The 25,812-nt window shown below is 34.8% G+C and overlaps 1 protein-coding gene across 24 annotated transcripts in view; it reads right to left on the bottom strand.

Moving 5' to 3' along the window:
* MAP2 (microtubule associated protein 2) overlaps nt 1-25,812 on the bottom strand; it is a 261,018-nt gene that overhangs the window by 15,718 nt on the left and 219,488 nt on the right. For 13 of the 24 annotated variants that reach the window (XM_088794145.1, XM_019726959.3, XM_088794140.1 and 10 more), the window contains 8 exons: nt 24,703-24,948; nt 19,234-22,977; nt 18,829-19,035; nt 18,524-18,658; nt 15,561-15,622; nt 11,660-11,830; nt 10,556-10,703; nt 6,255-6,595 (listed from right to left, as the gene is read on the bottom strand). In XM_088794145.1, coding sequence (XP_088650271.1) covers nt 6,255-6,595; nt 10,556-10,703; nt 11,660-11,830; nt 15,561-15,622; nt 18,524-18,658; nt 18,829-19,035; nt 19,234-22,977; nt 24,703-24,948 — 5,054 coding nt within the window. The remainder of the gene's footprint in view (nt 1-6,254; nt 6,596-10,555; nt 10,704-11,659; nt 11,831-15,560; nt 15,623-18,523; nt 18,659-18,828; nt 19,036-19,233; nt 22,978-24,702; nt 24,949-25,812) is intronic. The other 11 variants (XM_088794156.1, XM_088794160.1, XM_088794157.1 and 8 more) reach the window with 9 other exon arrangements.

Here is a 25,812-nt window from a genome sequence, read left to right as displayed (position 1 = left end):
ATTGAAACAAGCTTCAATCCCTCTCCTTTAGTTTATAAAATTTATAATTTTATTTTAGAAATTTAAACTTAATTATATTTAAGTTTAATTAAATTTAAATATAATTTAAATTTTATAAATTTACCTACACATTAGTAATGTTTAGTAGACCTTCACAGTGGTGACCATCATAATTTTATATAATGAGACAAAAATCCTGTTACACTATAATTTATTAATTGCCTCTAGAATTCCATTTTTTCCATGAATATAAAATTGAAAGCAACTCATTCAAATGAGCATATGAAAGACCAAAAAAGATTTCAGGATAATGCTTAAAACTTTATAAGAAAATATAAATAAAAAAGAGACCACTCCATGTTTCACTCATTTCATTTCCTCCTTCTTTTCTCTCTAATGATCCCTCTTCCACAGTCACACTCCTTTTCCATTTCAGAAACTGATTTTTTACTAAACTTCAGCTTGCCCTTTGTGGCACAAGTACTTATTATGGAGTCTATTAGAATAACTAAATGAGTGTTTTTTTCTATGAGCTATAATGCAAAATCACTATCATACTCTAAGCAAACCACAGACCTGACAAAATGACTCCATAGTCTATTTAAAGTAGGATGGTGCTATATACAAAAACAAGTATTATTTTGATGCTTCTACTCTACAAATAAGAAACCTGAGGACCAGAGAGGTTAGTATCTAAGGTTAGACAATAATTTAACAGGAAAGCTGGACCAAGAACTCAGCTCTTACTTCATGGTCCAGTATTGTTTTAGCCAAATTCACTGTGGCCCAAACATGGGAAGTTTCTTTGGGTAACACCTGTAATGGCATGAGGCATTCACATGTATCCAGTAAGTCACTGGAAAGAATGCATCTCTCCATGCATATGGTATACTACAGTCATTCAACTTTCACTCAACAAATATTTATTGAGCACTTGCTATGTACTAGACCCTGAGGACAAGATGGATCTCACCCCAATCCTGCCAGGATCCTGTGAGGCCTGCTTCCACCTCAGGGCCTTTGCATGTGCATTTCCTCTGCCTGAGATACTTTTCCCCAGTTATCCGCATGGCTGATTCCCTCACTTCCTTGAAGTCTTTATTCAAATATCATGTTCTCAGGCCTTTCCTACTCACTCTATCAGAAATGCAATTTCCCCTCAAAATACCCTAAGCCTCTTTCTTGGCTTTGTTTTTCTCTTTCACACTTAGCACTTTCTTACATATTTTTCCTATATGATTTTTATGTTTGTTTGTTTGTTTTCTTTTCTTTCTAGGAAGTAAATTTCACGAAGGTAAGAATTTCAGGAATTGCTGTCTGTTTTGTTCAGTTATGTTCTCAGTACCCAGAACTTAGTATAACACTTAATAATAGGTACTCAATAAATATCTGTTGAGTCGATGGTTGAGTAAATGAATATACTACTTTGAGTTTATGGAATTACTTAGGAGATATAAGATAGCTCACCATGTTATTTTAAAGATGTCAAGCTTGATTTTAGAGTTAATATTTCATTATTGGTCCTTGATTATCTATAGGAATTCAGAAGTTAGCTAACTGCCCTCTATTTTAAAACCCTGATTTTTAGAATAATTTAAAAAATTATCTGTCAGTTGTAGGAGAATACAAAAACTTGATAAAAAAAAAAGCAACATAACTTTCCAAATTTAACGGTCTCAACTTTTCAATGGTGTATTCATATAACACATTATCTGCATTAAATTACTTCATATAAATATTATAAAAAGTCACAAGCTCCAAATTTCAATCGTGATATGGTAAAACCTTGGTGTGGAAGAGAGTACTAACCAATGTTACCATTTTCATGTTGTGCAACAAAAGATAAAGTAAACAAACAAACAAAAAAGACTAATGTATATAAAACTGCATACTTTGTAGACAAGTGATTATGCATTAAATAAAAATTATAGAACCTGACTTTGTAGCTCAGCCATTAAAGGATGACATTATAAGCAAATAGGTAATGTGAGAACTTGTTTCTTATTCTGTGAAAATATGAAAGTTGGACTATAAGAAGCTGACTATCTCGGACATTCAATGTTCCCAAATTCAATGGATCGATTTAGAACTGAGAGATAGAAATTAGACAGCTTTATTTCTAGAATGTAAGAATATACTTTATAGGTTCTACTGTAATGGATTTGTTTAAATAAATTCTTTTTAAAAGATGCTAGGGTAACATCGACTGGACAGTAATAAGCTGACAAATTCTACAAGATTCTTTATACACAAGATGAATAATGTTGTTTACTTGAACAGGAGTGACTTGCTTGAATATGCTATCACTAGCCCAGCTGACCTGAAAATGACTGACTGGTCCATGAATGAAGCAGAAGTGCCTAATTCATAAGGCTACCCATCAATCCATAGAAATAGCCATGCAGAGATCATCATCTACTTAACTACCCTATCCAACAAGCTGTAAATGAAAACAGCCTCTGTGAAACCACTTCATTAGTAAATTTCAACTATCACAAAGGTACAAAAATTGTGCTTTGTATGCTGATCTTCATAATGCTGATGGAGAAAAAAACAGACCTATCAAAACATGTAGGCATATTCCATACATATCAATGTGCCTATAAGAAATACATAGAAAAGGTAAAAAGTACCATACATTGTGTTGTTGCTTACATGTTTTTATGCCACACATTTAGAGAAATTATTTTCCTACCTTTGTTTAATCAAGAAACTGTATTCTTAAAAAACTAAAACTATTTATTCCAAAGTTGAGATTTAGATTTAATGTAGATAAGGGAGCTAACTACATTGAAATAGTTTCAAATACACTTAATAAGATAGTCTGACCTCTGTCTTGAGTTAAATTAGCCAAGCTCACTATCTACAGTGAATTCAGGATTGCATGTATTCTTTCCAACAGGATGAATTGGTTTTAGCTAAAAAGATTAACTTGATTGCTTTCTGTCAAGCGTCCGTATCTTCAGCTAGCTTATCTATGCCATTAGGCGCTGATTTGCCTTGTGGAACTAAGCCATTGAGCTGAGCCTCTTTGCAAATAGAAAACTGGACAGTAACAGGAAAGATAACAGCTACAAGCACAAAACCTATACATGTGGAAGAGCAATAAATGTTCAAATTGGGGCAAATAATAAAGCTTCCTAACTTGGAAAGTTTTTGAACTCCCAAGACATACATATCTTTTATTATACATTTCCTCTCCCAATTCTTAGAGATGGCACAAACTTTAAAACAACAATAATAAAGTTTTTAAAACTAAATCATTTACATACAATCTAACCATTCAAAATTTTATGACAATAGAGCCTGTGCAGACGGATTAAGGTTACTTCTAAAAATTTACTCTCATCTTCATTAATGAGAAGTATGTGCCTATTTTTCTCCATATGTACAGACCACATAACTATATTGCAAAACATGGCTCCTACAGAAAGTATTGCTATTATCCTGTCCTCTTCAATGACTCTGGGATGGCTATTGTCCATTCAAATATCCTAGGATTATCAATTTACTATTGGGAACAACATGCATGTGGCTTCAAGTTCCCCAACAGAGTGCATTTATGAATTCTCCATCAGATACCAAAGGTTTTTAGCATGTCATCTTGATGATTTATAAGAAGTTTTAACACAAAACATTTTGCTAGTCATTCTATAAAGTAGGAACTCTAACAATCCAGTCAAAACCTCCAGTTTAACACGAGGAAAGAAAGAACTCCTCACTGCCTGTACTTGAGAAGATCATATACTGAAAAGAGGCTTTTGTGGGGATAGTGTTAAAGTATTGAGTGATACATTTTTCATACAAAGACACGTCAACTGCAGTGCATTTCAGTTTCCCAATTCATCTCCTCCTGCAATTTAAATGTACTGATACCGTCTACGACAAAACAAAGGGCAAATATTTTCCTTCTATCTGTTTCTTATCTTGGTAAGGGTATACTGCTTGCTTTCAACAAAAGTCACTTCATAACTTCACTGTTACAAATTTTTCCCAAGTTATCTGATGCTGAGATAGGATAGTTTTGTGGCAGGTTAACACTTCCCTTATTAAACGAGAGATTTTCTTCAAATGACACCATGATTTCAAGGCTATTTTTGTACTTTCTGCAATTTTTTTTTGCTACATGTCTTTATTAGTCCTTAATTTTCATAATCTCTAGGGCAGTTTTAGTTCAGCTCAAAAGAATAGACACCTTTATATCAATTTTATGAATTACCAAGGATAGAAGTCAATTAAACTTAGACATAGAAATATTTGCAACCAGATATTATAAAGAAGCATAAAGACAATAAAAATAAGTTTTCATATTGTTCAGATTGGTTTAACCTCAATGACTCCAGCAAAGTAGGGCTATAACCACAATTTTTGTTTCTACCTTGAGGAGTGCTTTGAATGAAACCATATATTACAGAATTTCTATATCAAACTATATCAATAATGATCCCCTTTTTATTGAATTTTATTTCTGGTTTCAATAAAATATCTTGGAAATAATCTATATTCTCTGTGATTCTAAGAAGAAATAGATACTTTTAAGTATCAATATTTTCCAGAATATAAAAAGTAAACCCCACATTTAATTAAGGAGAATACTAAGATATGGCATATTTATGAAGAGAATTGAATTTAAATATACATAATGTTACTCTATTTTAAGGGGTCTCACCAAAAACTAAATTGACACACTTTTAAATTGGCACTAGATTGATTTTATTCAACTTACTCTTTCAAATTATTTATGTATAAATATAAAAATAATAAGACATTGGGTTATTTCCCAAAGACCCAAAATATTTCCTTCTCTTGGATGTGCAAAATTGATGAATGCAAGAATAATATGAGATTTTTGGAATTATAGGTTCAAATTTGGTAGCATATATATATATGTGTGTGTTTTGCTTAAAAAGTGTACTTGTGGCTCATATTTTTAATAACATCGTTCTACGACAAAGCATCTTTCTATGACTACAGTTTTATAGAATGTTATAGTTGTCCTGAAAAGGGCAAACTGAGTACCCCTTCCCTAACTTCGGTTGATTTTTCTCAACTTCTTGGGCTTTCATGAATAGAGTCAAAATGAGACGGCAAAATATTCTGTTGCTAAAGGAAGGAGCAACACTGAGTTTTTGTTCCAATAGTGAGTAGGAGTCCTTGATAGCTTCACTTTTTAGTAAGATCTTTCTTTAAACCTGCCTGAAAATACATTTTCTTGGCAGGAAGGAAGGATACCACAAATCAGTGGCAGAAAATATCAGAGACAAGAAAAAGAGCGGCAGAAAAGAATATTGAGGTTAAAAGGAAAGGCTCTCTCAGGATAGTGAGAGGGCACTGCAAGTTTGCCCATGTACAAAGCAAATTATTACTTTCCTCTTTCTCTCAAGGTTGGTGTTTATCATGTCAATGACAAAAACTGTCAAACTATTCCACGGGTAGATCAATATCTCAAGGGAAACACTAAATGATATTTGTTATTGTCTTCTTCCAGGCTAATTGCTTTGTCTAAACATACAGTGTAAAAGCAAGGTCAAGACAGAACTCAAAGCTCCCTGGTTGGAAAAGATGTGAATGTTTGCTCTGGAGCTAGAGTTAAGAGTTAATACACAGAACTTTACTAATAACTCTATTCAATACAATTAATCTTAAATAGGGTTTTAGTCCAGTAACTCTATTAATCAGAACCATATATCACTGTTTATTTATTATCAACTTGAATATCTGCCCTTTGCAAGATTTAGGTAATAGCAGCCAGAGAAGAACTTGGTAAATCATGCTGTGGTTTTTAAGTGAACATGGGGAAATGGTAGAAGATATAACAGGAACTCCTTGGCGAAGAAGGAAGGAGATAAAACTGAAATCCCTAAAATATAGTCAGATGAGCTCACAGTCAGGATCTAAAATAGAACACTCAAATTTATATCAGAAATGTAATTTTAATCCACAAGGCAATAGAAATATGTACAGAAAAGTTTTGTTAGGCAATCAAAACAAAGATTCTCCTATATGGTCAAGTCAATTTTTATCTACTAATAACCAGAAGAAATGCCCATGTTGTGTGATTTTCATTATATTTTATACACTAGCTTTCTCACATAAGGTCCAAACTCTTGGCAATGAATCGTAACCAATAACTCTTTAACATCTCCACCTCCCTTTTATGGGCACAACTGTAAGCTTATAATATGAAGAAGGCATCATAATAATTAGTGGGGTTTTTACACCTGGCAGCAAATAGGTATTCATATGACACTTACCTGTCCCCCTTTCGGCTGGTATTTGATGTTGTCTGTTGATCCGATTTTGGATTTGACATTCTTCAGGTCTGGCAGTGGTTGGTTAATAAGCCGGAGCTGCTTGGGAGTAGCGGGAGATTTTGGAGGAGTACGTATGATGGCGACTTTCTTCTCACTGGGCACCAAGATGGCCGATTTGGGAGTTCCTGGTGTGTGAGGGGTCCTGGGATAGCTAGGGGTTCCAGGAGTGCCTGGTGTGCGTGAAGAGTAGCTTGGTGGGGTGCCAGGAGTGATGGCAGTTGATCCAGGGGTAGTGGGTGTTGAAGTGCCACTTTTTCCTGCTCTGCGAATGGGCTCTGACCCTGCATCAACAAATAAAACAAAGCCAAAACCACAGCATCAGAAAGTGGTCCTCAAGATAGCCTTCTCCCCATAATTGTTAGAACTCACAATACATTAAATTTCTAAAGTGTTTAGAATATTTATGAATTACAACAATGCTCTAAAAGGTGAGAGCACCTTTTTTTTTTTTTTTGGCTCACAACCTGGTGACATTTCTTTGAATATGCACTGCTATCAATGCAAGAGGAAAACTTGTTTTTTCCTGATTTGTTCTTCTTAATTCTTACTATGAATGTGTCAAAAACTATGTTTTACTTCTGTGAACATTAAGGCAAACAGATATGCCTGTATTTGCACAAAAAAGTCTGCACTTAATGTCCTAGGTGGGCTCATATTTACTGAAGATTCTTTGTGTGATATGCAGACCATTCATTCTTCTCTGTAGTAAGTTCATTCTGACACCCAGGTGGACATTTCTCTCCTTAGAAAACCAGGACGTTTTAACAATATATTCACAGTGAATCTTGTACCTGATTGTTTTTGCTCCTCTACTTTCATTATTAGTTAGGTAGTTTAGAGTCAGATTAATATAAAAACCCCTCTCTGTCAATTATATAGGATATTGCAAAATGCATTTTTTTGTCTCAACTTGACCTTAGCTCATTTTGTCATTTAACCCGTTCCCCCCAATTTTCCTGTACTAAATTTCTCCTAAATTATATTTTTCAAATGTTTTTGAATGCAATTTCAAATGCTTTTTTGAAATAATAATGATATAAATAAAAGTATAACACCTTACTGATTTCAAAGCACTTTTGTAAATACCAAACATTTGACAACCGAAAAAACACTCACAATAAAGGCAGCTTGAGTTCTCATCCCTAATTTGAAAATGAGGACATTGAGGCCCATTTACCCAGATGATATTAAATTCTAAGCCAGATATGATATGTAGCTTCTTAATATTTGTTGAACTTTTCTTTAACATAAAAACCTTTTCTCTTAGAATAACACATTGATTCTAATCAAAGAATACTTATTTATATCACACATTTATTATACAGATTCTTTTACTTTTTTGTACTTTATAGGAAGGGCATGATTTTTATTTTTTACTACTGAGCACGTGTACTTTGTAAAAAGTTAGTGAATTTTATAGAAATATTATAGAGGATAAAAGTATAACTCAATAATTTTAAAACCAATGAAGTGGAAAGGATTTGTCATCTAATGCAAATGATCATCAGTGCAGGGAGTTCTTCCTGACAAGGAGGACAATTAATCTTTGCTTAAATATTTACAAATAGTGAGCTCAAGAAAGCTTCTTAGATAACTGTAATGTACAGACAATGCAAATCTACCCAGTGGTCTAGGTTCAATCTCCTGAGAAACACAAAACAATTTTACTTCCTCTTTTAGTGAACAGTTTTCTCATATCAAGTGAAAGTTGCCCTTGATCTTTTGGTATTGTGTCACAGAACGGCAAACCATAGGTAAACTCTTCAACTGACAATGTAAAATGGGATGTGAGAAGACTGAAGTGATACATTAGTATGCATTTTCATTGCTTTCCACAAAAAAAGTGTTTCAAGACCAGGATGATACAACCACAACCACCTTGGCTTTTTGTCGCTTCTTTACTACAAAGTTTGTTTATGGACCAAGTTTTTGACTTGGGTTGGGTCAGTCACTACGTCCTTCTGAAAAAATCTCTTCAGAAACCTTATTTCTTCCTTAAATGGTTTCTCTAAGATTTCATAACCTCTGAATAGCTCAGGTATTTTGGTGAGGGAAAAATCTCTGTACTATTTGCCACTGCACCTACCACTGCTGCCTGTCATGGGACCTGAACTTAGTATGTCCTCAATTTATCAAAGTGTGCAGAGGTTTTTGTTTGTTTTTTTTTTTGTGTGTTTTTTTTTGTGTGTTTTTTTACTTCATGGAGACTAAGCTTAAGCAATATTCTGGATGTGCATAACAATTTTCACTAAAAGGAAACAAATATCTATACTTAGAAAACAGCTTTAAGCTTTCGAAAACTGAAGGATGAAAGTTTTGTGTTACATCCGGAGAAAGAAGAAAAATCACTAAAGACACTAAAACAATTTTTTTAAAAAAATTATGACTTATTTTATTAAACTGTGCTTATTTATCTTGTCAAGTCCTCAATGACAATGCTTTTCACTCCTCTTGGGCTAAATGAACTTACTGCATAGCATTGTTTCTTTCAAACCTTTTCAGTAGCTGTACAAAATGTCAGAACATTCTTGTGTGCAGTTAAGAAGATAGGCAAATTGCATCCTCTTCTAATTGTCCCTGTGCCTTTTAGCTAGAGATATTTATTTTAGTAAAGATAAAATGAACCCTATATCCTTAGGTTATCAGAATATCAGCTATGTTCACAGCCAAATAATGCAATGCAACATTTATAAAGCTAAGTAAAGTTAGAAAGTCAAAATAGAATTGACTCAGAACATTAAAAGCCATTTATACACAGATACATTTTACAAGGCAGAGCACAGTGGCTTGAAAATGTGGTTTTATGGAGAAAGTATCATTTTGCTTCCACAGCGAGGTGTGCTTGTAGGAAGCACTTGATGCCTTTGTATTATCTCAACAGAGTTGGGGTCAAGCACAATTTCAACTCCAGATATTTGGAATTAAAGTTTTTTCTCTGGAGAGTACTAACTCTTAAATGCCTTCTTTGCAAGTTTCATGTTAATATTACATTTTTGCTAATGTAAATAAGAGTTTTAGTGATTGCAAAATGTTCCGAGCACGCATTTAAAAAGATGTTAATACTTCACAAAACTAAATGATGTAGAGCACAAGTGCTTTAATGATAATAAACACTTTCATTGTAGACCAAAAAAACACACAAAAAAAACAATCATTGTTTAAATGTCATGAAAAATAGTCACATTTGAAGTGGATCGTTTATTCAATATTTAAAAAACAAGTGGTGAAATCAACCACAATGTGATAGCAGTAACAATTTCCACCATTTTGTAATGGATTTTAAATGACAGATACTACTCTCCAAGTGCAGTTCTACAAAGCAGTTCTCTAAAACTATTTCTAACAAATAAATGTAGAGAAGACGTTAAGAGGACAGGTTGCGAAGTTATCAGTGGGCTGAAAACCAAATTCAACCATTTATCAGCTGTGCAGCATTGGACAAGTTACACTCTCTAAAAGGTCAATTTTTTTCCTCAGTAGATTTGATGAGGTTGTTAATACCTAACCATCAGCATTGTTAATTGAGTGAAAAATGTGTCTTCAGGTTTTAGCATCTACATGTGCTCAATAAATGGTAGATATTATTGTAATATAAATATATTTACAAAAACAACTTGAACCCAAGCTTTACTAGATAGTCTTTGCAGCAACACAACATGTAAGTGGGTAATGATTGGAACATTTTTATATTCTTTACATAAATTGTGATAATTGCCAACCAGCTCATGATGGGCCATCAGTCAAAAGAAATTGAAGCTACTGCACAGAACATGCTATGTTTACAGCCTCATTGGAAGACAAATTGAGTAGGATCAAATTGAGAAGGTTTTAATCGTTGACATTCCAGCTATGGATTTTAGGACTTAGAATTCTAAGAAGGGTTAAATTTATATAAATACATATATTTAAAATGCCTGACTATTGGTTTTCTCTATTAAGTACTTCTTTTTCAAATTGCTTTTTACTCTAAACTTGAAAGAAAAGAGAAATATATTCTGAGAAAAATGACTTTGTTTTCATCTTGTTTGATGGATAATAAAGCAGTATGTACTCATTTCCTCCATAAATCGTTTTGACTCAGATATTTTGGATCCATCAACAGTCTGGATTTTCTGATTCTTAGGATAAATGTAATCTGTTTTTAAAGCATGTTTTATTTGTAAAGTATAAACACATAAACTCTACTTCACTTAGGGATTTTAAAAAATGATTGAAAAGGAAGCCAACCAAAAGAAACTTACTAGTGGTCCGCCGTGATGAAGAGGCAATAGAACTGTTGAGAGAGAAGGAATTCTCATCTCTGTCTCCTGATACACCTCTGCGAGGAGGGAGAATGGAGGAGGGTCTCGGCAGAGAAGAGCGCTTTTCTGGGCTCTTGGTTAATCCATCCTGATTGGGGAAAACAAAAGGACATTGGGTTCTTGTGAATCTTTATTGTAATAATACAAATCGATTACATTGCTCTAGCTATTATTCCTCCTGCGCTGCTAGAATTCCTTTCACTATACACTACTGAATTTCATACGCTTCAAGGCATTTCTACTTCAAAACTTAGAAAGAATTCATAGTTGCATAAAGGTTTTATAAAAATATACTATTTTGGAGTTAGTGTTAGTAGTTGATTGTGAAGTGTCAATTCTAAATAACACAGGGAAAATGAATTCACTCATGCAATTTTCAGTAAATTAGTAATTTTACTAAAAAAATCTCCATTTGCATGATAATTTATTAATCAGCAAGGACTGGCAGTATGACACCGCAAGCATAATATTCCTAACAATGACCACTGCCACACATTGTGTATGTATGTGACAGGAAATCCAAACACTTTATATCTACTTATAATTTAATTCTTACCACAAAATACCATATGCATTTTATAGCTAAGGAAACAGATTTAATCAGTTTACATAATTTTTTCAAGATCACCATGTTAGTAAGTGGCAGAGATTAGTATTAAATCCTGATGTGTCTGATGCCAAGTCCAAATTGTCTATTATATTATAGGTACTATAATGTGTTATTATTAGATTATACAAGGTTATATATAATATGCTATATGTAATGTTATATTTAATGTGTTTTATTTGTATTTGAAGTTTTATTAAATATCAAATAAATTAATTAATAATGGATGATAAACAAAAAAAGGCATTTTCTATTTTTTTAATGGTTAGAATGTTTATAGCTTTTGAAACTTTTAATTGGCATTTGTTCTTCATAAGGTCTACTGTTTATATGTCAAACATTTTGGAATTTAAAGTCTTTGTTTTCATACATTTACTGCTATAACCTTTCCCCAAATAATACTCCTTTCTGTGCCTTTGATTACTCTGCTGCCTTACCTTGTTCCCTGATTCTGAGTATGGCAAACGGTCTGTGGAGCCCGCTGAGGTGGGCTGTATTAAAAAATTGTCAGAAAATATAGCCCTTTTTGTCACGCTAGGGTAGGCTGAGCTGCTTCTTGGGGACTTTGTGTTACCCTGTAAGGCAGGAATCTTTGACAAGGTAGAGTTCTAGCCATGAAAGAAAACAAACAAAAGCACAAAATAAACCGAACTATGAAGTAAAAGGAAAATTTTAAAAACGTATAAACACATAACAAATTAAATGTATACTTTTAATAAGAACACATAATAAATGGTTATAATCAGTGATTGAGATGTATATTTATGTGAGAATGAGATTTTCATTGAATACCTCTTTTTGACTTAAGAATACTCGTATATCAGAATATAAGTTAAAATATCCTTTATGGGTTCTGTGTATAAAGTCTGATTAATCCATAGGTCTTACGATGATACCATATTGGAAAATATCTCGAGAGTCAGTTAGAATTTTTCCTGTGATAAGCACAGCCCTTAAGATGTATATATAACTGATATCTTGGTCACATTTCAAGAACTTTAGAACAAAGTATATTTAAAATCTAATAATGTAACTTTTTTTAAATTGAGAAAATATATTTTTAGATTATCTACATTGATTTCATCAGAAAATTGCAGAGTTTATATGTAATGAGTTCATTTTATGAATAAAATGCATACTGGGGATGAAGTTATACCACAAAATTCATAACATTTTTATACATAGGCTACAGTTTGTAAGATGTGCTATAAATTCTAAAAACGAAAGTCAGCACTGAAGAGATTGCCCATAAAAATCACAAGACTTAATTTACAGGTGTTGATAATCTCTGGGGAGATTGTCAGCAAGTTTAAGTAAGTGGTTTGGATGTGCATGGCTATTGGAGAAAGCTATGCTCACATGCCACAGTCTCATGGGAGACTCTATTAAAAATTCAGACAAGTATGACAAAGCCAAGGAAATTTTATCTTCAAATAATTAATATGATTTAGCTGCTACAAAAATAGCAGTTGAGGCTGAGATTTTGTATTTTGTTTTAACTTCCTTAGCCACTTTAACAGAAGCATAAGTATTCACATATTGCACAAATCATTTCTTGTTTTACAGACCCAGCACTTTGTGTGGGAAGTATTAACTGGGTCAGCAGAAGACTTTTATTTTTTTTGATTGATGCTATCCACAGAATAGTGAAATAACCAAAGGTGTAACAGAGGCAAGAAAAATGGAGCAATTGGATTGCGTCAAATTATAAAAGACAACTATTAATTCTATGCTAAAAACAAAATAAAACAAATAAACAAACAAAAATCCAAATAAAATGAAGGACTATAGGTCAGATTCACAATAAAGATCAATTGAAAAATCAGATAACTGTTCTGATGGATGTACTATCAGAGATAAATAAAAGTTAATCTTAGGGTTTTAGGAAACTTTGGAAGAGAATGAGGATACAAAGAAGAAAAAAAGAATGTTAAATGAGAAAAAGTTAGAAAGAATGGTGGTCTAATCTTCAGAAAGACAAGAAGGGCATTTACAAGGAAAAAAGTTAGTTTTGTGTGAGAGAATGTATATGGCTACTGTCGTAAGTGTAAGCATTGAATGTCAATTCCTGTTGAGTTAGTCAAAGACCAAGGGACTTGAAAATGTTCTAAAGGTTTTTCATACAACGTACATTTGAATTCTGTCCTAAAGGGGGAAAGCTCAAATATACTTTCCACATCTGCTCCTAAAGGTTTCCACCTTTCAAATAATAATAACAACAATAACAATCATCATTGTTCATTGAAAAAATACTATGTTACGCATTATACACTGTACTATTTTATAAAATTACTACACTTAATGTTCACAACTTATGATACAGGAATTCTTACTGCTCCCCTTATTTTTGGAAAATTAAGACACAGGAGGAAAAATATAGTTAATAAGATTTGGGCCTGGTCTGTTTTATAACCCTGCTCTTAAAACACCACAGCTCACTAGTTCTTCATCAGAAACAGATAGTAAAGAGATACAAATCTTGAAATCACAGTATTTTCAAAATAAAGACTAATATTTACTAAAACAATAAATGGATTTTATTGCTTGCCATATATTCAAGAACATATCTGTAAATATTTATAAAATTAAATATATATATATATATATATATATATATATATATATATATATATACACACACATATGTTTTTATCAACGTAAGGTCCCTTGGGTTCAAGATGATATAGAAGGTCTGGTTGTTATTGGAAGTGAATTCCTATTTTTCACAATAAATAAGTGGAAGTTTAAAATCTTACTAGTTTTTTTAAAAGCTAAGCAAAGAATTGTGATTTACCTATCATATATGAAGGCTAAGACCTAGAACATTGTGATATGCTACTAATTAACATCATTCAAGTTATTTGTTGTTATTTTTGGATTTCATTAATTAATAGTCTTTTGATTTTTTTTTTCCTTCAATAAGGAGAAAAATACTTCATGTTGGCTTTGGTCTTTCGAAAGTTTAAAAAATACAGTTAATAATATAAAACATAAAATTCATAAAAGAAGAAATATAAAAGATTTATAAACATATGAAGAAGTTAAATATTATTTTGTTATTATTATTTTTTTTGTAGGCCACATGCTGAATTTTTTGTTTGTTTGTTTGTTTATGGAATTGTCAGAATTTATTTTTATTTTCGCTGTTCTAATAGCTGTGTATGGATATTTCATCATGTTTTCTTTTTTTAATTAAATTTATTGGGGGTGACACTGTTTAGTAAAATTATATAGGTTTCAAGTGTACAATTCTATAACACATCATCTATATTGCACTGTGTGCTCACCAGGCAGAGTCATATTGGTTACCAGAGGGTAAGGGGGGATGGAGGGTGGTAGAAGAGGATAAAGGGGGTCCAATACATTATGATGGAAGTTAAATATTATTAATAAAACCAAATTAGAACAATAAGATATTTCAACTTATTTGGTCAATGTAGAAAAAGTCTAGAAATACCTAGTAACAATAATAAACATGGGTACTCTCATGCAGAGCAGGAGGACATAAAAGTCAGTAGAATCTTAGTGGAGGACAATTTGACAATATGTAGCAAAAACTTTAATACAGACTGCCTCCTTAAAACAATAATTACACTACTTAGTAAATTATCCTAAAGAAATATATTGCTAAAATAACAACCAATAGTTTGAATGTGAAACAATAGGGAATTGATTAAGCATATCACTGTAAATAAGTAAAATGCAATGTTATGTAGTCATTAAAATGATGTACAAGAATGTTTAATTACATGGAAATCTGTTTACTGTTTAATTAAATAACTGATACAGTGTTTCCATTTTCGTTATTAAACCGATAAATGTATAGAAAAAAATATTTTACATCAAAATGGTAACTGTAGTTATTTTTAGATAAGGGGATTATGTATGTTTTTACTTATTTTTGCTCATCCACATTTCATATTCTTATTTCGTAAAAACAAATATGTGCTATGAAATATAGTTTTTATGTTGATTATAATGGTTAATCTTGAATCTATGAAAAATAAATAATTGGGCTCCCCCACTTTTGCCAGATCATCATGCTATTTCACACGTGTTTTTTTTTTTTGTTTGTTTGTTTTTACACGTTTTGTTTTAATGCTAAAGAGGCAGCCTTAATCCCAGATCAGCTCTCACCAACTCCCATCACATGTCATTCCACAGTACATTAAGACACAGCCAGATGCCACCAAGACTCATTCTGGGTGAGTGAATGATTTGAAATTACATGTAAGAGTAAACAGCTAACGTCTAAATTATATCGAAAGTTATTAAACGCTGCCACTAATACAAAAGAGAACTACAAATGAAGAACAAGGAAAAAATTATTTTACTCACAGAGACTTTGTCCTTTGCCTGTTTAAACACACTGGGAGCATGAGTTGATTCACCACCTGCTGCTATGGAAAAGAGAAGACACAAACAACCCCAAACTTAGTGGCTAAAAACCACATAAATGTATTTTTCAATACCCTTTGGATATTCAGTTGTGTCAACGGATTAATGCAAAGCAAAATTTTGCTTATATTTAAACTCAAATTCAGTAAGTGAAGAAACCTGAATACCAACATTATGGCATGTGGCTCCCATTACAGTGTGTGCCAATGAATATAATAACCCAGTGTTTACCAAAGCACAGGTACGCACACCAAATACTTGTCTATTGGTTACCAATGTACTTTTAAATTGCTATTACATGAGGATAGATCCTTTAGAATGGAAGTCACAGAATAGTTCTCTGAATGCTGTGGAGTTAAAGGAAAGGGGACTGACTGTTTCTTGGATTGACCTGATACAAAAGGCAGTTCACCGAGATTCCCACACCCTCTTTTTGTAGCCATTCACATACCTACACATATTTCTGCATTTTATATTCCAAACTGTCTTAGTCAGCCAACCCCCATTCCCTCTGCACCCTTTCTTTCACAACGTGAATGACACATTTGTTTGATGTGAAACACACCACATGAGAAGTGAAGGGAAAAAAAATAGCTTGTCAAAGAGAAAACAGGAAAGGAATTTTAAATTCAGTAATATAGAACATGTTCTACACATGCACTTACTGTATGACATTATTACCACATCTGTTACTGTTGTTTCTCTTGCTGCTATTTTATACTTCTGCTTCAATTTTAAACTCCATTATCTCTAGCATATTTTCTGTTGATGACTTACCTGACTTGACTTAAATATCTGTCATCGATTTCCTCTGTGTTGTGGAAAACTGTCTGTATTTAAAAGCTGTGCTTAGAAAACAAAAGACACAAGCTTGTTTGTTTACTCCCTCCTTAATTTTGTTTCACAAGAGAGAAGAATTCAGGGAAAAAAATGCTTATCCTTATAAGCACTTCGAATGAGTTTCAAAAAGGTTTCTTAAGCCATCTGCAGCTCTAGCACAAAAATAATAACTGTCTACAATATGCTACATGCTATTTAGGAGTGGTTAGTAAGATTATTCACAGATTCTGGAACTGATTTTTTCTTTTTTTAAAAAAAAGCAGAGCAAATGATGCTTCCTTACTATTTCTATAAGCTATCTCAAATTTCTGTGATACATATAGTTTGCTTCAAGCCAATGACACCATGTTTGTATATGCTTTCTGCTTCAGTATCTTAATATTTGAAGAGAATAAGAGAAGATCCCAAATAGTCCAAAGATCTTACATTTTCTTTTATGAATAAATTAAAACGACAATTTAACTCTCTGTGGGGTAAACTGAATCTGACATGTAGGTACTTCAAACCATTTGACATTATCTCTGAAATTCTACAATCCTGATATATACTTTCATTATTTTAGGTAGGATATAGGATATTTTTATGCCCAAACCAAGAGATTTTTACCTGCCCAAGCATTTGTCTAACTAGAAGAAAAATCCCAAGTTTAATAAAAGTGAACTAAGTAAGAGGTGATACCAGATTTAGAGATGTCATGTTAATTCTTAACTGTTAACTTAGAGAAACTGCTCATTCAGAGCCTTTATCATCAAGGTTTGTGTATAATTATAAGCCTTCCATTTTCAAATACTGCCTTAAAGACTAGATCTTGAAGAAAAGCAAATGCAATGATCCTTATGTGAAGAACAAAAATACAAAACACTTGGGATTTTCTGTGGCGATCATAAAATCATTAATTACCTTGATTTTCCTTTTCTTATAAAGGTTAATGCTGCTCTTGACATTTAAAACCTTCTGAATCTTTATAAAAAGGCACTTCTAATGTTTAATGGGAAGGAAATATTCCTTTCTGATTTAGCAATCTGATATCTTATTTTGTAGCCTGCAAGAATGCCCCTTAATAAATGCTAAAATAAGATATTGTAAATTAAGATTATCCTACTATAATTGTACATTAAATAAATAGTCAGCACTGAAATTTAGGAATAGATTTTGCATCATAGATACCTGTATGGTTTTTATAGGATTTGTAACATGTTTCACTCCTTCATTCCGTCACTTTTTCCAACAGCAGAAAACAAGTATATTTGAAGAAGACAAAAAATAAATAAAATAAGGTAGTAAAATAGGAATAGACCTAAGTTCTAAGAAATTTGGGGGGAAATAGTTTTTATCTTCGAAGTTTGAACACTGAATAATATAGGAAAATTTAGGAGTTTGGAGGCAACCCATTTAAGGAAATCCCAATAACGAAATGTCAGCTATGAGATGTAGCACAGTAGATTGAAAACCTTCATAATTTTGGATATGGGAAATAAAATCCAAAGGATTTCCAGACAATATCTTTTCCTTTTTTTTCCTTTTTTCCTTTTGTGTTCCAAAGCAATTTTGCAACCACTATTTAACCCCCGATTTGCTTTTCATTTTCAATCTCAAAGTCACTATGCATTCTTGGTGGTTTTCAGGAAGTTCATCAACATCAGTAACAGATCTGGCAGTAACAATATAGAAACTAGGACAAATATGTATGGCTTTAAGCATGAGGGAGAAAAATAAACAAAACAATGAGAGTGCATACCACAGTATAGTCATCGCCATCGTCTAACCAAACACACAGAATGAAAATAGGAATCCCCAGACGGTGACACTAGAGCACAATGCCAAGATACAATCACTGTTAAGTCTGAGCATGACAAAGAAACAAAGATGATCATGACCTCTTTTGCAGGAAGGGGGAAAAATAATAATGATACAAGACACTTAATAGCGAAATTGTTCATGACGGCTGAGATTCTTGAAAGAAAAACAAATGAAGAAGCTGCTACCGTAATGAGATTAAAAAAACAACAACAACAAAAAACATGTCTATGTTTGCCAGCCACATTGCAGAATTGAACAGTCACCTGTCGTTTTCCGCTTAACACAGGAGAGATGAGTTGGTCTAGTATATTTGATAGCAGGTTTTAAAATGAATTTCCTGGAAGGAGAGTGGGCCTGAACTTCTGTTTTTTTAGCAAGTTCAGCCTTCTTATAAACTGCTATGAATAAGAAAACACAAAAAGCATACCATCAGGAAAAAATAAACACTTGGAGGAAAACCAAACAAAATTTCATAAATAGTTACCATGGCTATGCAGTTCTTTTTCTACAAAAGAGTAATAATGAATTACTTCAAATACATTTTTAAAGAAGTGATTGTTAAATGAACCTTTTTTCCTTCTCACTTCATCTCTGGAGACTGTGCTAGGTTCCTTTTTAGCTATTTTTCTTTCAGGAGTGGAAATTCTGCCTCTCCCGGTTTTAAAAGGCTTTTCTTTTCTATGTTTCTCAAGAGATGGTCTCCGAGCTTCCTTTTCAGCTTTCTCGTCTTTAGGAATAGTTTCTAACTGCTCTGTCATGATGCTCCTATCATCATCTGCGGATCAAAGCACATCATGACAAGAACAACAACAAAAACATTAGTAAGAAATGTACAAAATCCTTCATCTTTTTAACAAAATGCAAAATAAAGAGATAAAGGGATTTTTAAAAATGTTTAAAATGAAAAAAAAAAAATCCATTAGGTTATCGAATTGTATTTGGGAGCAGAAAATTAAAAAAAAAAAATGCACACCTTGAGTATCCACCCAGAGGCTGTCAGCATCCATGATGGAGTCATCAATGGTGGTCTCGTCTTTGTAATCGTCATAGGTTTCTGCCTTGTATTCTGAGAGCCCAACCTCTTCTCTCTCAGGGGAAGCCGGAGCCTCTGGGGAGCCATCCTTGGGTTCTGCCTGGGCTTCAGCTGCTTCTTCTATTTTGAGCTGTTCCTCACCAGGAGGGGACAGTCTCCTTTCCACCTCAGGCTGCTCTATGGCTGCGAAACGAACGCTGTGGGAACCCGACTCCCCTTCATCCGTTGTGGTTTGCACTACGGTGATGAAATCATCCTCAATAGTCACAACAGACTCAATCACTCCTTTGTGTTCACCTGGGCAGGTCTCCCCCGATTCTCCCCTGATACCTGAGACACCCAGGTCAGTAATCTGAAGGGTGTCTGAGCGAAAAAGCAGTTTATCGTATTCTCCTCGGGCTTCTATCTCTTCTTCCTCACTCTGAGCTTCTGCTGGTTCAGCCCCAATGCCTTCAAGCGATGGCTCTGTAGCCTCAGAGGGTGTGATAGAGATACCAGGGGTCTCTTTGCTTTCTTCTTTTGGCAGCTGAATAAATTCCATCTGGACATCTGCTCTCTCATCTGGGGCTAAATCAGCCTCTGAAACAGCAGGTGCACAAGGTATTTCCACTGAAAATTTGATGGCAATCTCGTCTTGAATTAGAGAAGCTTCTGGGGATGTTTCCTTCTTGCCCTCATCAGGCTTCAGGGACTCCATGGTCAGGCTTTCATGTTCACCGCTGGACTCGTACGACTCTTCTTTGTCTACAGCTTCCTGGTGCACCAAGTCAGGCTTGGCCACCTTCTCCTTGATTTCTGCAGTGTCACTGACTCTGGTGCCTTCTTTCATGTGGCCAGACTCAACACCCATAAACATATCTGCATCCTGAGGTGCTGCGGATGAGGGAGTGAGAGCCTGTGTAGCTTCGAGTTTAAGCTCTGTTGCTTGTCCAGCATTTATGTTTAACCCCGAGGCCATTTGTCCAAAGTCACTGACTTTAATATCTAACTGACCTTGGTTAGCTTTCTTTGAACTGAAATCCAGTTCTGGGTGAGCTTCCTTGGATGGTTCTACCTCAGCTACCTCTGGCACTGAACTAAGACTTTTCTCTGCTTTCTCAGCCATGAGAAGTGATGCATCCTTTGACACTGTCAGTTCTTTGGCCAAAGCATGCTCGTAGGTTACTCCTAATCCAAATGTTTCAATGTTATCTTCTGTTTCCTTGGAATGTTCTTTTGAATCAGCATGTTCTTCACTCTTTTCTAGTACGGTATCCAGCTTCTCATTAGCTTTCCTCTCCTGATCAAACTCCCTACTCAGTCCTGGTTTGTCACCAGAGACATGTGGGGACGCTTCTTTCTCAGCACTGAACTCATCTTTGACTCTTCCAGCAGCTGCCAGTTTTACTTCAATCAATGAAAGGTCTGTGGCCAAATCTCTTCGCACTTTATCATCAGTGCCTTCATGAAAGGAACCACTCTCTCCTGATAAGTTCTCACTGTCTTGAACAGGTGATGGAAGTGGGACTGTGTATTTATTGAACACACAGTAGCCCAGGTCTTCGATCTGACTGTCTGTTTTTACGATGATGTGATTTTCATCTGCGACAGGGGGCAAGCCAGTACTCCTCTCCTCAACCACAGTCTCTGATGGGACTGATTTCCGCCTGGCTGCCTCCTCTGCACTCACAGAAGCTAGTCTTGACCTTGTTCCTGCCAGATCTAGCATTTCAGGCAGGTCAGGGGCCATGACAGTACCGTTTTTGTAATAATCTTTGGCTAGGAAAGGCGACTCACACAATGTTTCAACTTGAGTGCTTGGCTCTCCAGTAGCTTTTTCTCCCTCTATCTGTTCTTCTTCCTCTTTACTTTCTATTGGGAAGCAAGGGGCTTTCTCCAGTGCAGGTGTAGTGGCTGGAAGGTAATCATCCCCTTCGTCCATACTTCCACTAGTGTTGGTCAGAATATCAGAAGCCAATGGAGAGAGATCATGCCCCCGACCAAAGTTAAATCCAAGGGCTATGGAATCCAGGCAAGACATGGGCAAATTGATTGACATGCTCCTTTGTTCTATTGCAGACCTGCCACCAAGTCCTAAACTCCTGCTTAGTGTCAAATCATCCTTATTCTTACTGTGGAGATCCCTTTTCTCTCCATACACTTTTGGATCAATAGTGAACATTCTTTCTTGAGGAGAACTAGGTTCTTCAGGTAAATCAGATGGATAACTCTTTGCAAAAGTGCTATACCCTGCTTCTTGGGCTGCAGCATTGGGCTGGGGTTCTTTACCTGCCTGAAGTGTCTTGTCGCCATTTTTATACATGGGAGATACAGTATCAAAAGACACTTGGGCATTTTCTCTTGTGTCACTCAGTTCATAGTAATCACTGCCTGGCTGAATGCTTTTTGTCACTTCTTCTTTCAAGGCAGATGTTTCAAAGTACTTGGACATGCCTGATTTATCTTCGTAAAATGGCATGTTAAGCTCAGCACATGTTGCAGCCCCAACTCCTTCAACTTTATTATCTTTGTCAGCAACTTTTTCTTCAAAAAGGTCCTCAATTGCACTCTTTTCACTTAATGCGGCTGGTTCCTTCCTGACGTTCTCCAGTGTCGTAGAGGCCATGGCTGTGTTTGTAACTGTTTGCTCCAGATTTACAGGGAATGACTCCTGTTTTGATGCATTCGTGGTAGGCTCTTGGCCTTTTTGTTCTTCTTCTGAGAAAGTGTGCTTTATGGAGGGTTGAATTACATCGGTTTCTTTACCGGTTAATTTTGGGAGTTCACTCTCTTTTGGCATGGTTTCCTTGTCAGAACTAGTTGTTTTTTCTTCAAGCTTTAGCTGAGGTTCCTTCTCAGTAAGTGTAGATTCCTGTCCACTAAGGGTGGACGTCTCTTTTTTCTGCACACTCTCTTGCTTCATTGCTCCTTTTTCCTCTCCTAAAACTTTCTCTGGGACACATTCTTCCACAATCGGAATGTGGGCAACATTAGGTGAAATCGTTGCCTCTGAGGCTGGTGCATCTGCCATTTTGTCAGGTTTATCCTTATAGGGCTCTTCAACTTTAGCAACGTCTTTGGCAGTCACTAGGCCACTGGTTTCTTCTAGAGATTTTTTATTACTTAGTTGTAATAGGGCAGCAGCAAAGGGTGATACTTCTCCAACTACTTCATTCTTCATGACATCTAAAGGAAGAGTGAAGCTTCCACCCTGAAAGGGACTTGGCATGGGAGAATCAAATTGTTTCCCTTCCCATTTTGGGATATCCTCAAGTACGTCTTTTTTCTTCATGGGTGTTAGGGGGCCAGGAGATATTGGAGCAACTAAACCCCACTCATCATTTTTTGCTTCCATTGGCATTTCGATGAACCAGTTCTTTTGATCTTTTGGAGCTGGGGTTTCTGCAGGGAGACCAATACCAGGTACTACTAGGCTTGGTTCTGTCTTCTGTTTCGTGTCTTCTAGGCCGGAACCAAGAGTGTGCCCAAACAGAGTGAGTGGTGCTCTTTCTTCTTCTGCGCCTTGCATGTCCTTTTTATCAGGGGAAGTTTTAATTGTCTCAGGCTGAGAAACTAAGGCAGCATGTTTAAGGTCTTCACCAGGCTTTATCTGTTTCTCTGACTCCTTCTTGTCTAATGGCTCAGCTAAAGAGGGAGTCAATTCCTGTTGATCATGGAACTCCATCTTCGAGGCTGTAAGTAAACCTGAAGTAATTGGGTTGATTTTTAAACAAATAATAGGCAAGTGCTTTCAGGCAGTAAGCTTAAAATTATATTTAGAAATGACAAATGAATGGTAGGGTAAAAAGAAAAATTATGGAACATGCAAGCATGCTACCCATTTAAAAATATGGAAATGTCAGGATTGAGATATATTTGTACTATTGCTAAAATGAACTCCCATTGTGAATTAATGCATAGAGGAATTGTAGTAAGAGCATATTTTGAATATTTTTTCTTTTGTTTGTTTGTTCGGTCTCTCCTAAACAGTATGTGATATATATTGTAGTAGAAAAAAATTTCCATATGCCTTTTACAGATAAAAATTACGAGTTAAAGAATATTGAATAAGTAGCTAATATTAGGGTACAAAGAATATATATAAACTAAAAATGAAACAAGATTGATATCTACTAAACTTTTTCATCTATTTTCTCATTTAAAAGTGAATTGGCAGGTCATGGGCAGAAGGCCAATTAATTTATAATAAGCATTAATAGCTTCAATTAGCTTGATCAACAAATACCAGCACTAATATGGGGGGCACTGAAAGGTTACTGACAATTTTTTAGAAGTCATTGAGATTAAATTTCAGGAATATAAATAAATATTTGCTATTGACTTTATATGATAAGGTCTAAGAACTGACAAGTCAATTTCCACCACATATTCAAAATTCTTAATTTGTAATCATTGCTTAGTCTGTATGACATATAAGAAAATCTGAATTATACCATTAATACTGGGAAGTCATGTGAGTAACAAAATTTAAAGAGAGTCAACTATTAAAATATCTTTCTCTCCTTGGTCATGACTTCGTTCCCTGGAGCACAACCAAATGGTGGAGGATTCACCATTATTGGCTTTAGGGAGGCTTCACAGAAATTAAATGACTCTTTTTTATTTTTATTTGTTCACCAATCAAAAAGGCTTCAGAGTCTCACTTGTGTTTTAAGGGTAATGGTATTTTATTGTGGTCATTAGACCTAAATGTAATTCTCTAGAAAATATTTGGGGAAAAATAAAATTTAATTATCTGTCGAGAGCAAGTGTATGGATCATCATTACCTTATATACTTGTGTGTCCTGTTGTAACAATAGAAAAGAAATACTTCATGAACTTCTAAGAAAGATTAGATGAATAAAAACTCAAGAGAGATGGGGATGATCAGATGGATTGGTTGGCTGCCATGGAGAGGAAATGACATGAGAAGCATCAGCAGGAGCTTTTAAGGTAACCAAACCAGTATTCATTGAAGCATAAAACATATAGCGTATTGCGGTTGCAAACAAAAAGGATTCTACCATTTAAGCCCCTTTGTGCCCAAATCCAACTCTACAGTTTGAAATAAAAGCATATGAATTGCTGTCCCCAAAATAAAAACAAAAATAAAAATACACATGTATTAGCAATGTGACTGGCAAACATTTGAGATGGGTGGGGGTAGCTCACATAGCATCATCAGCCTGGCTGCAAAGCGTATTGTATCATGGCAAAGTAAAATGAAGAATCAGCTGCAGCCTGGGAAAACCAAGCTGCCACACAGCACCTGTGCAAGCCACACTCTGTTCATTGAGCCTAAAACAGTGGTCTTAGGATCATGACAAGACCCAGCAATGGCACAGCATTGGGAAGGCATCAGTCAGGTTGGTAAGCTGCTGGAGAGATCATTTGCAACAAAATGCATGCAAATCCTAAGAAAGACACACCTTCCCTGGCAGAGGAAGGGGTTTTTACTTCTGCAGACACCTCGGTGACCTCTTTTACACTTTTCTCCTGCGGGGCCCCTGCTGGGGCACTGTCTTCGGGTACTACTTGGACCTCCGCACTAGACTCCTCTTGGCCCTCACTGGGGCCCTTAGGTTGGTCTGAGGCCTTGGCAGCCCCACACTCTTTCTCAGGAAGAGTGACAGGTTTCTCTTCCTCAGCCATTGGACCCTCTAGCGTTTCTTCTTCTTAGGGATGAAAAAGATGTTGACATCATGACCACAGAACAATGCACAAAAACAACAGAAATATTATTCAAGGAACACTTTCAGCTCCATGATATTGACCTCACAAGAACCTCTTTCACCATTTGGATGAGCAAATTAATATTCTAATGCAATGTACATTCGTTAGTGCTTGGAAAATTACGTAAAATCTGCTAATAATGATGCCTTTTAAAATCTCATTAAAAGGCTGTTTTAAAATTTGAGAGCTGAAAGGGTTTTATTGCTCTATTACCACTTAGTGGAAATGGCAGTAAGTTGCACACATGTGGAAAGCTGGCTGGAAGCAAGAGATGGTGCTGCCGGATAACAGATGGTTGCGAAAAGATAGATGCATTGATGTACTGAAAAAAACTTTTGAATTTGTTAGACATGTGCTGTTTTCTCCAATGCAAGAAGTCCCCACATATGAATTTCTGATTACTTTATTTAAAACATGCAGACTTCACTAAAGAACTCTGGGATTTAAAAAATCTTAGCCTCAAAATAAAATCCAATCAATTACCTTTACAATTTTATCATGAAGTCCATCAAAACTATTTAAAATAGCATTTATTTAGTATTTCAAAGGTGATACCTAATTCATTTTACTTTCACTGAATTATAGGACATGAGAGAATATATAAACTTTTGAAGCTTTCAAGGAGTAAATAAAATATTTTGAAAAACAAGTTTCAGGTAAAATTTCAACCTATTTAGAAAAGTCTACCTCTGGAACACAACTATTATATTACTAAAACCTCTGAAATATGGGTACTATAGTTCATCTAGGATTCTCCTTGACACTGACTAAGAAAGAAAATGTGCATATTATCTATAAAGTCTCAT

This window comes from Rhinolophus sinicus, chromosome 17 (assembly GCF_057876585.1).
Source record: "Rhinolophus sinicus isolate RSI-liver-muscle chromosome 17, RSI-T2T, whole genome shotgun sequence".
Lineage (NCBI taxonomy): Eukaryota > Metazoa > Chordata > Mammalia > Chiroptera > Rhinolophidae > Rhinolophus > Rhinolophus sinicus.
This window is presented reverse-complemented; position numbering and strand designations above follow the sequence as displayed.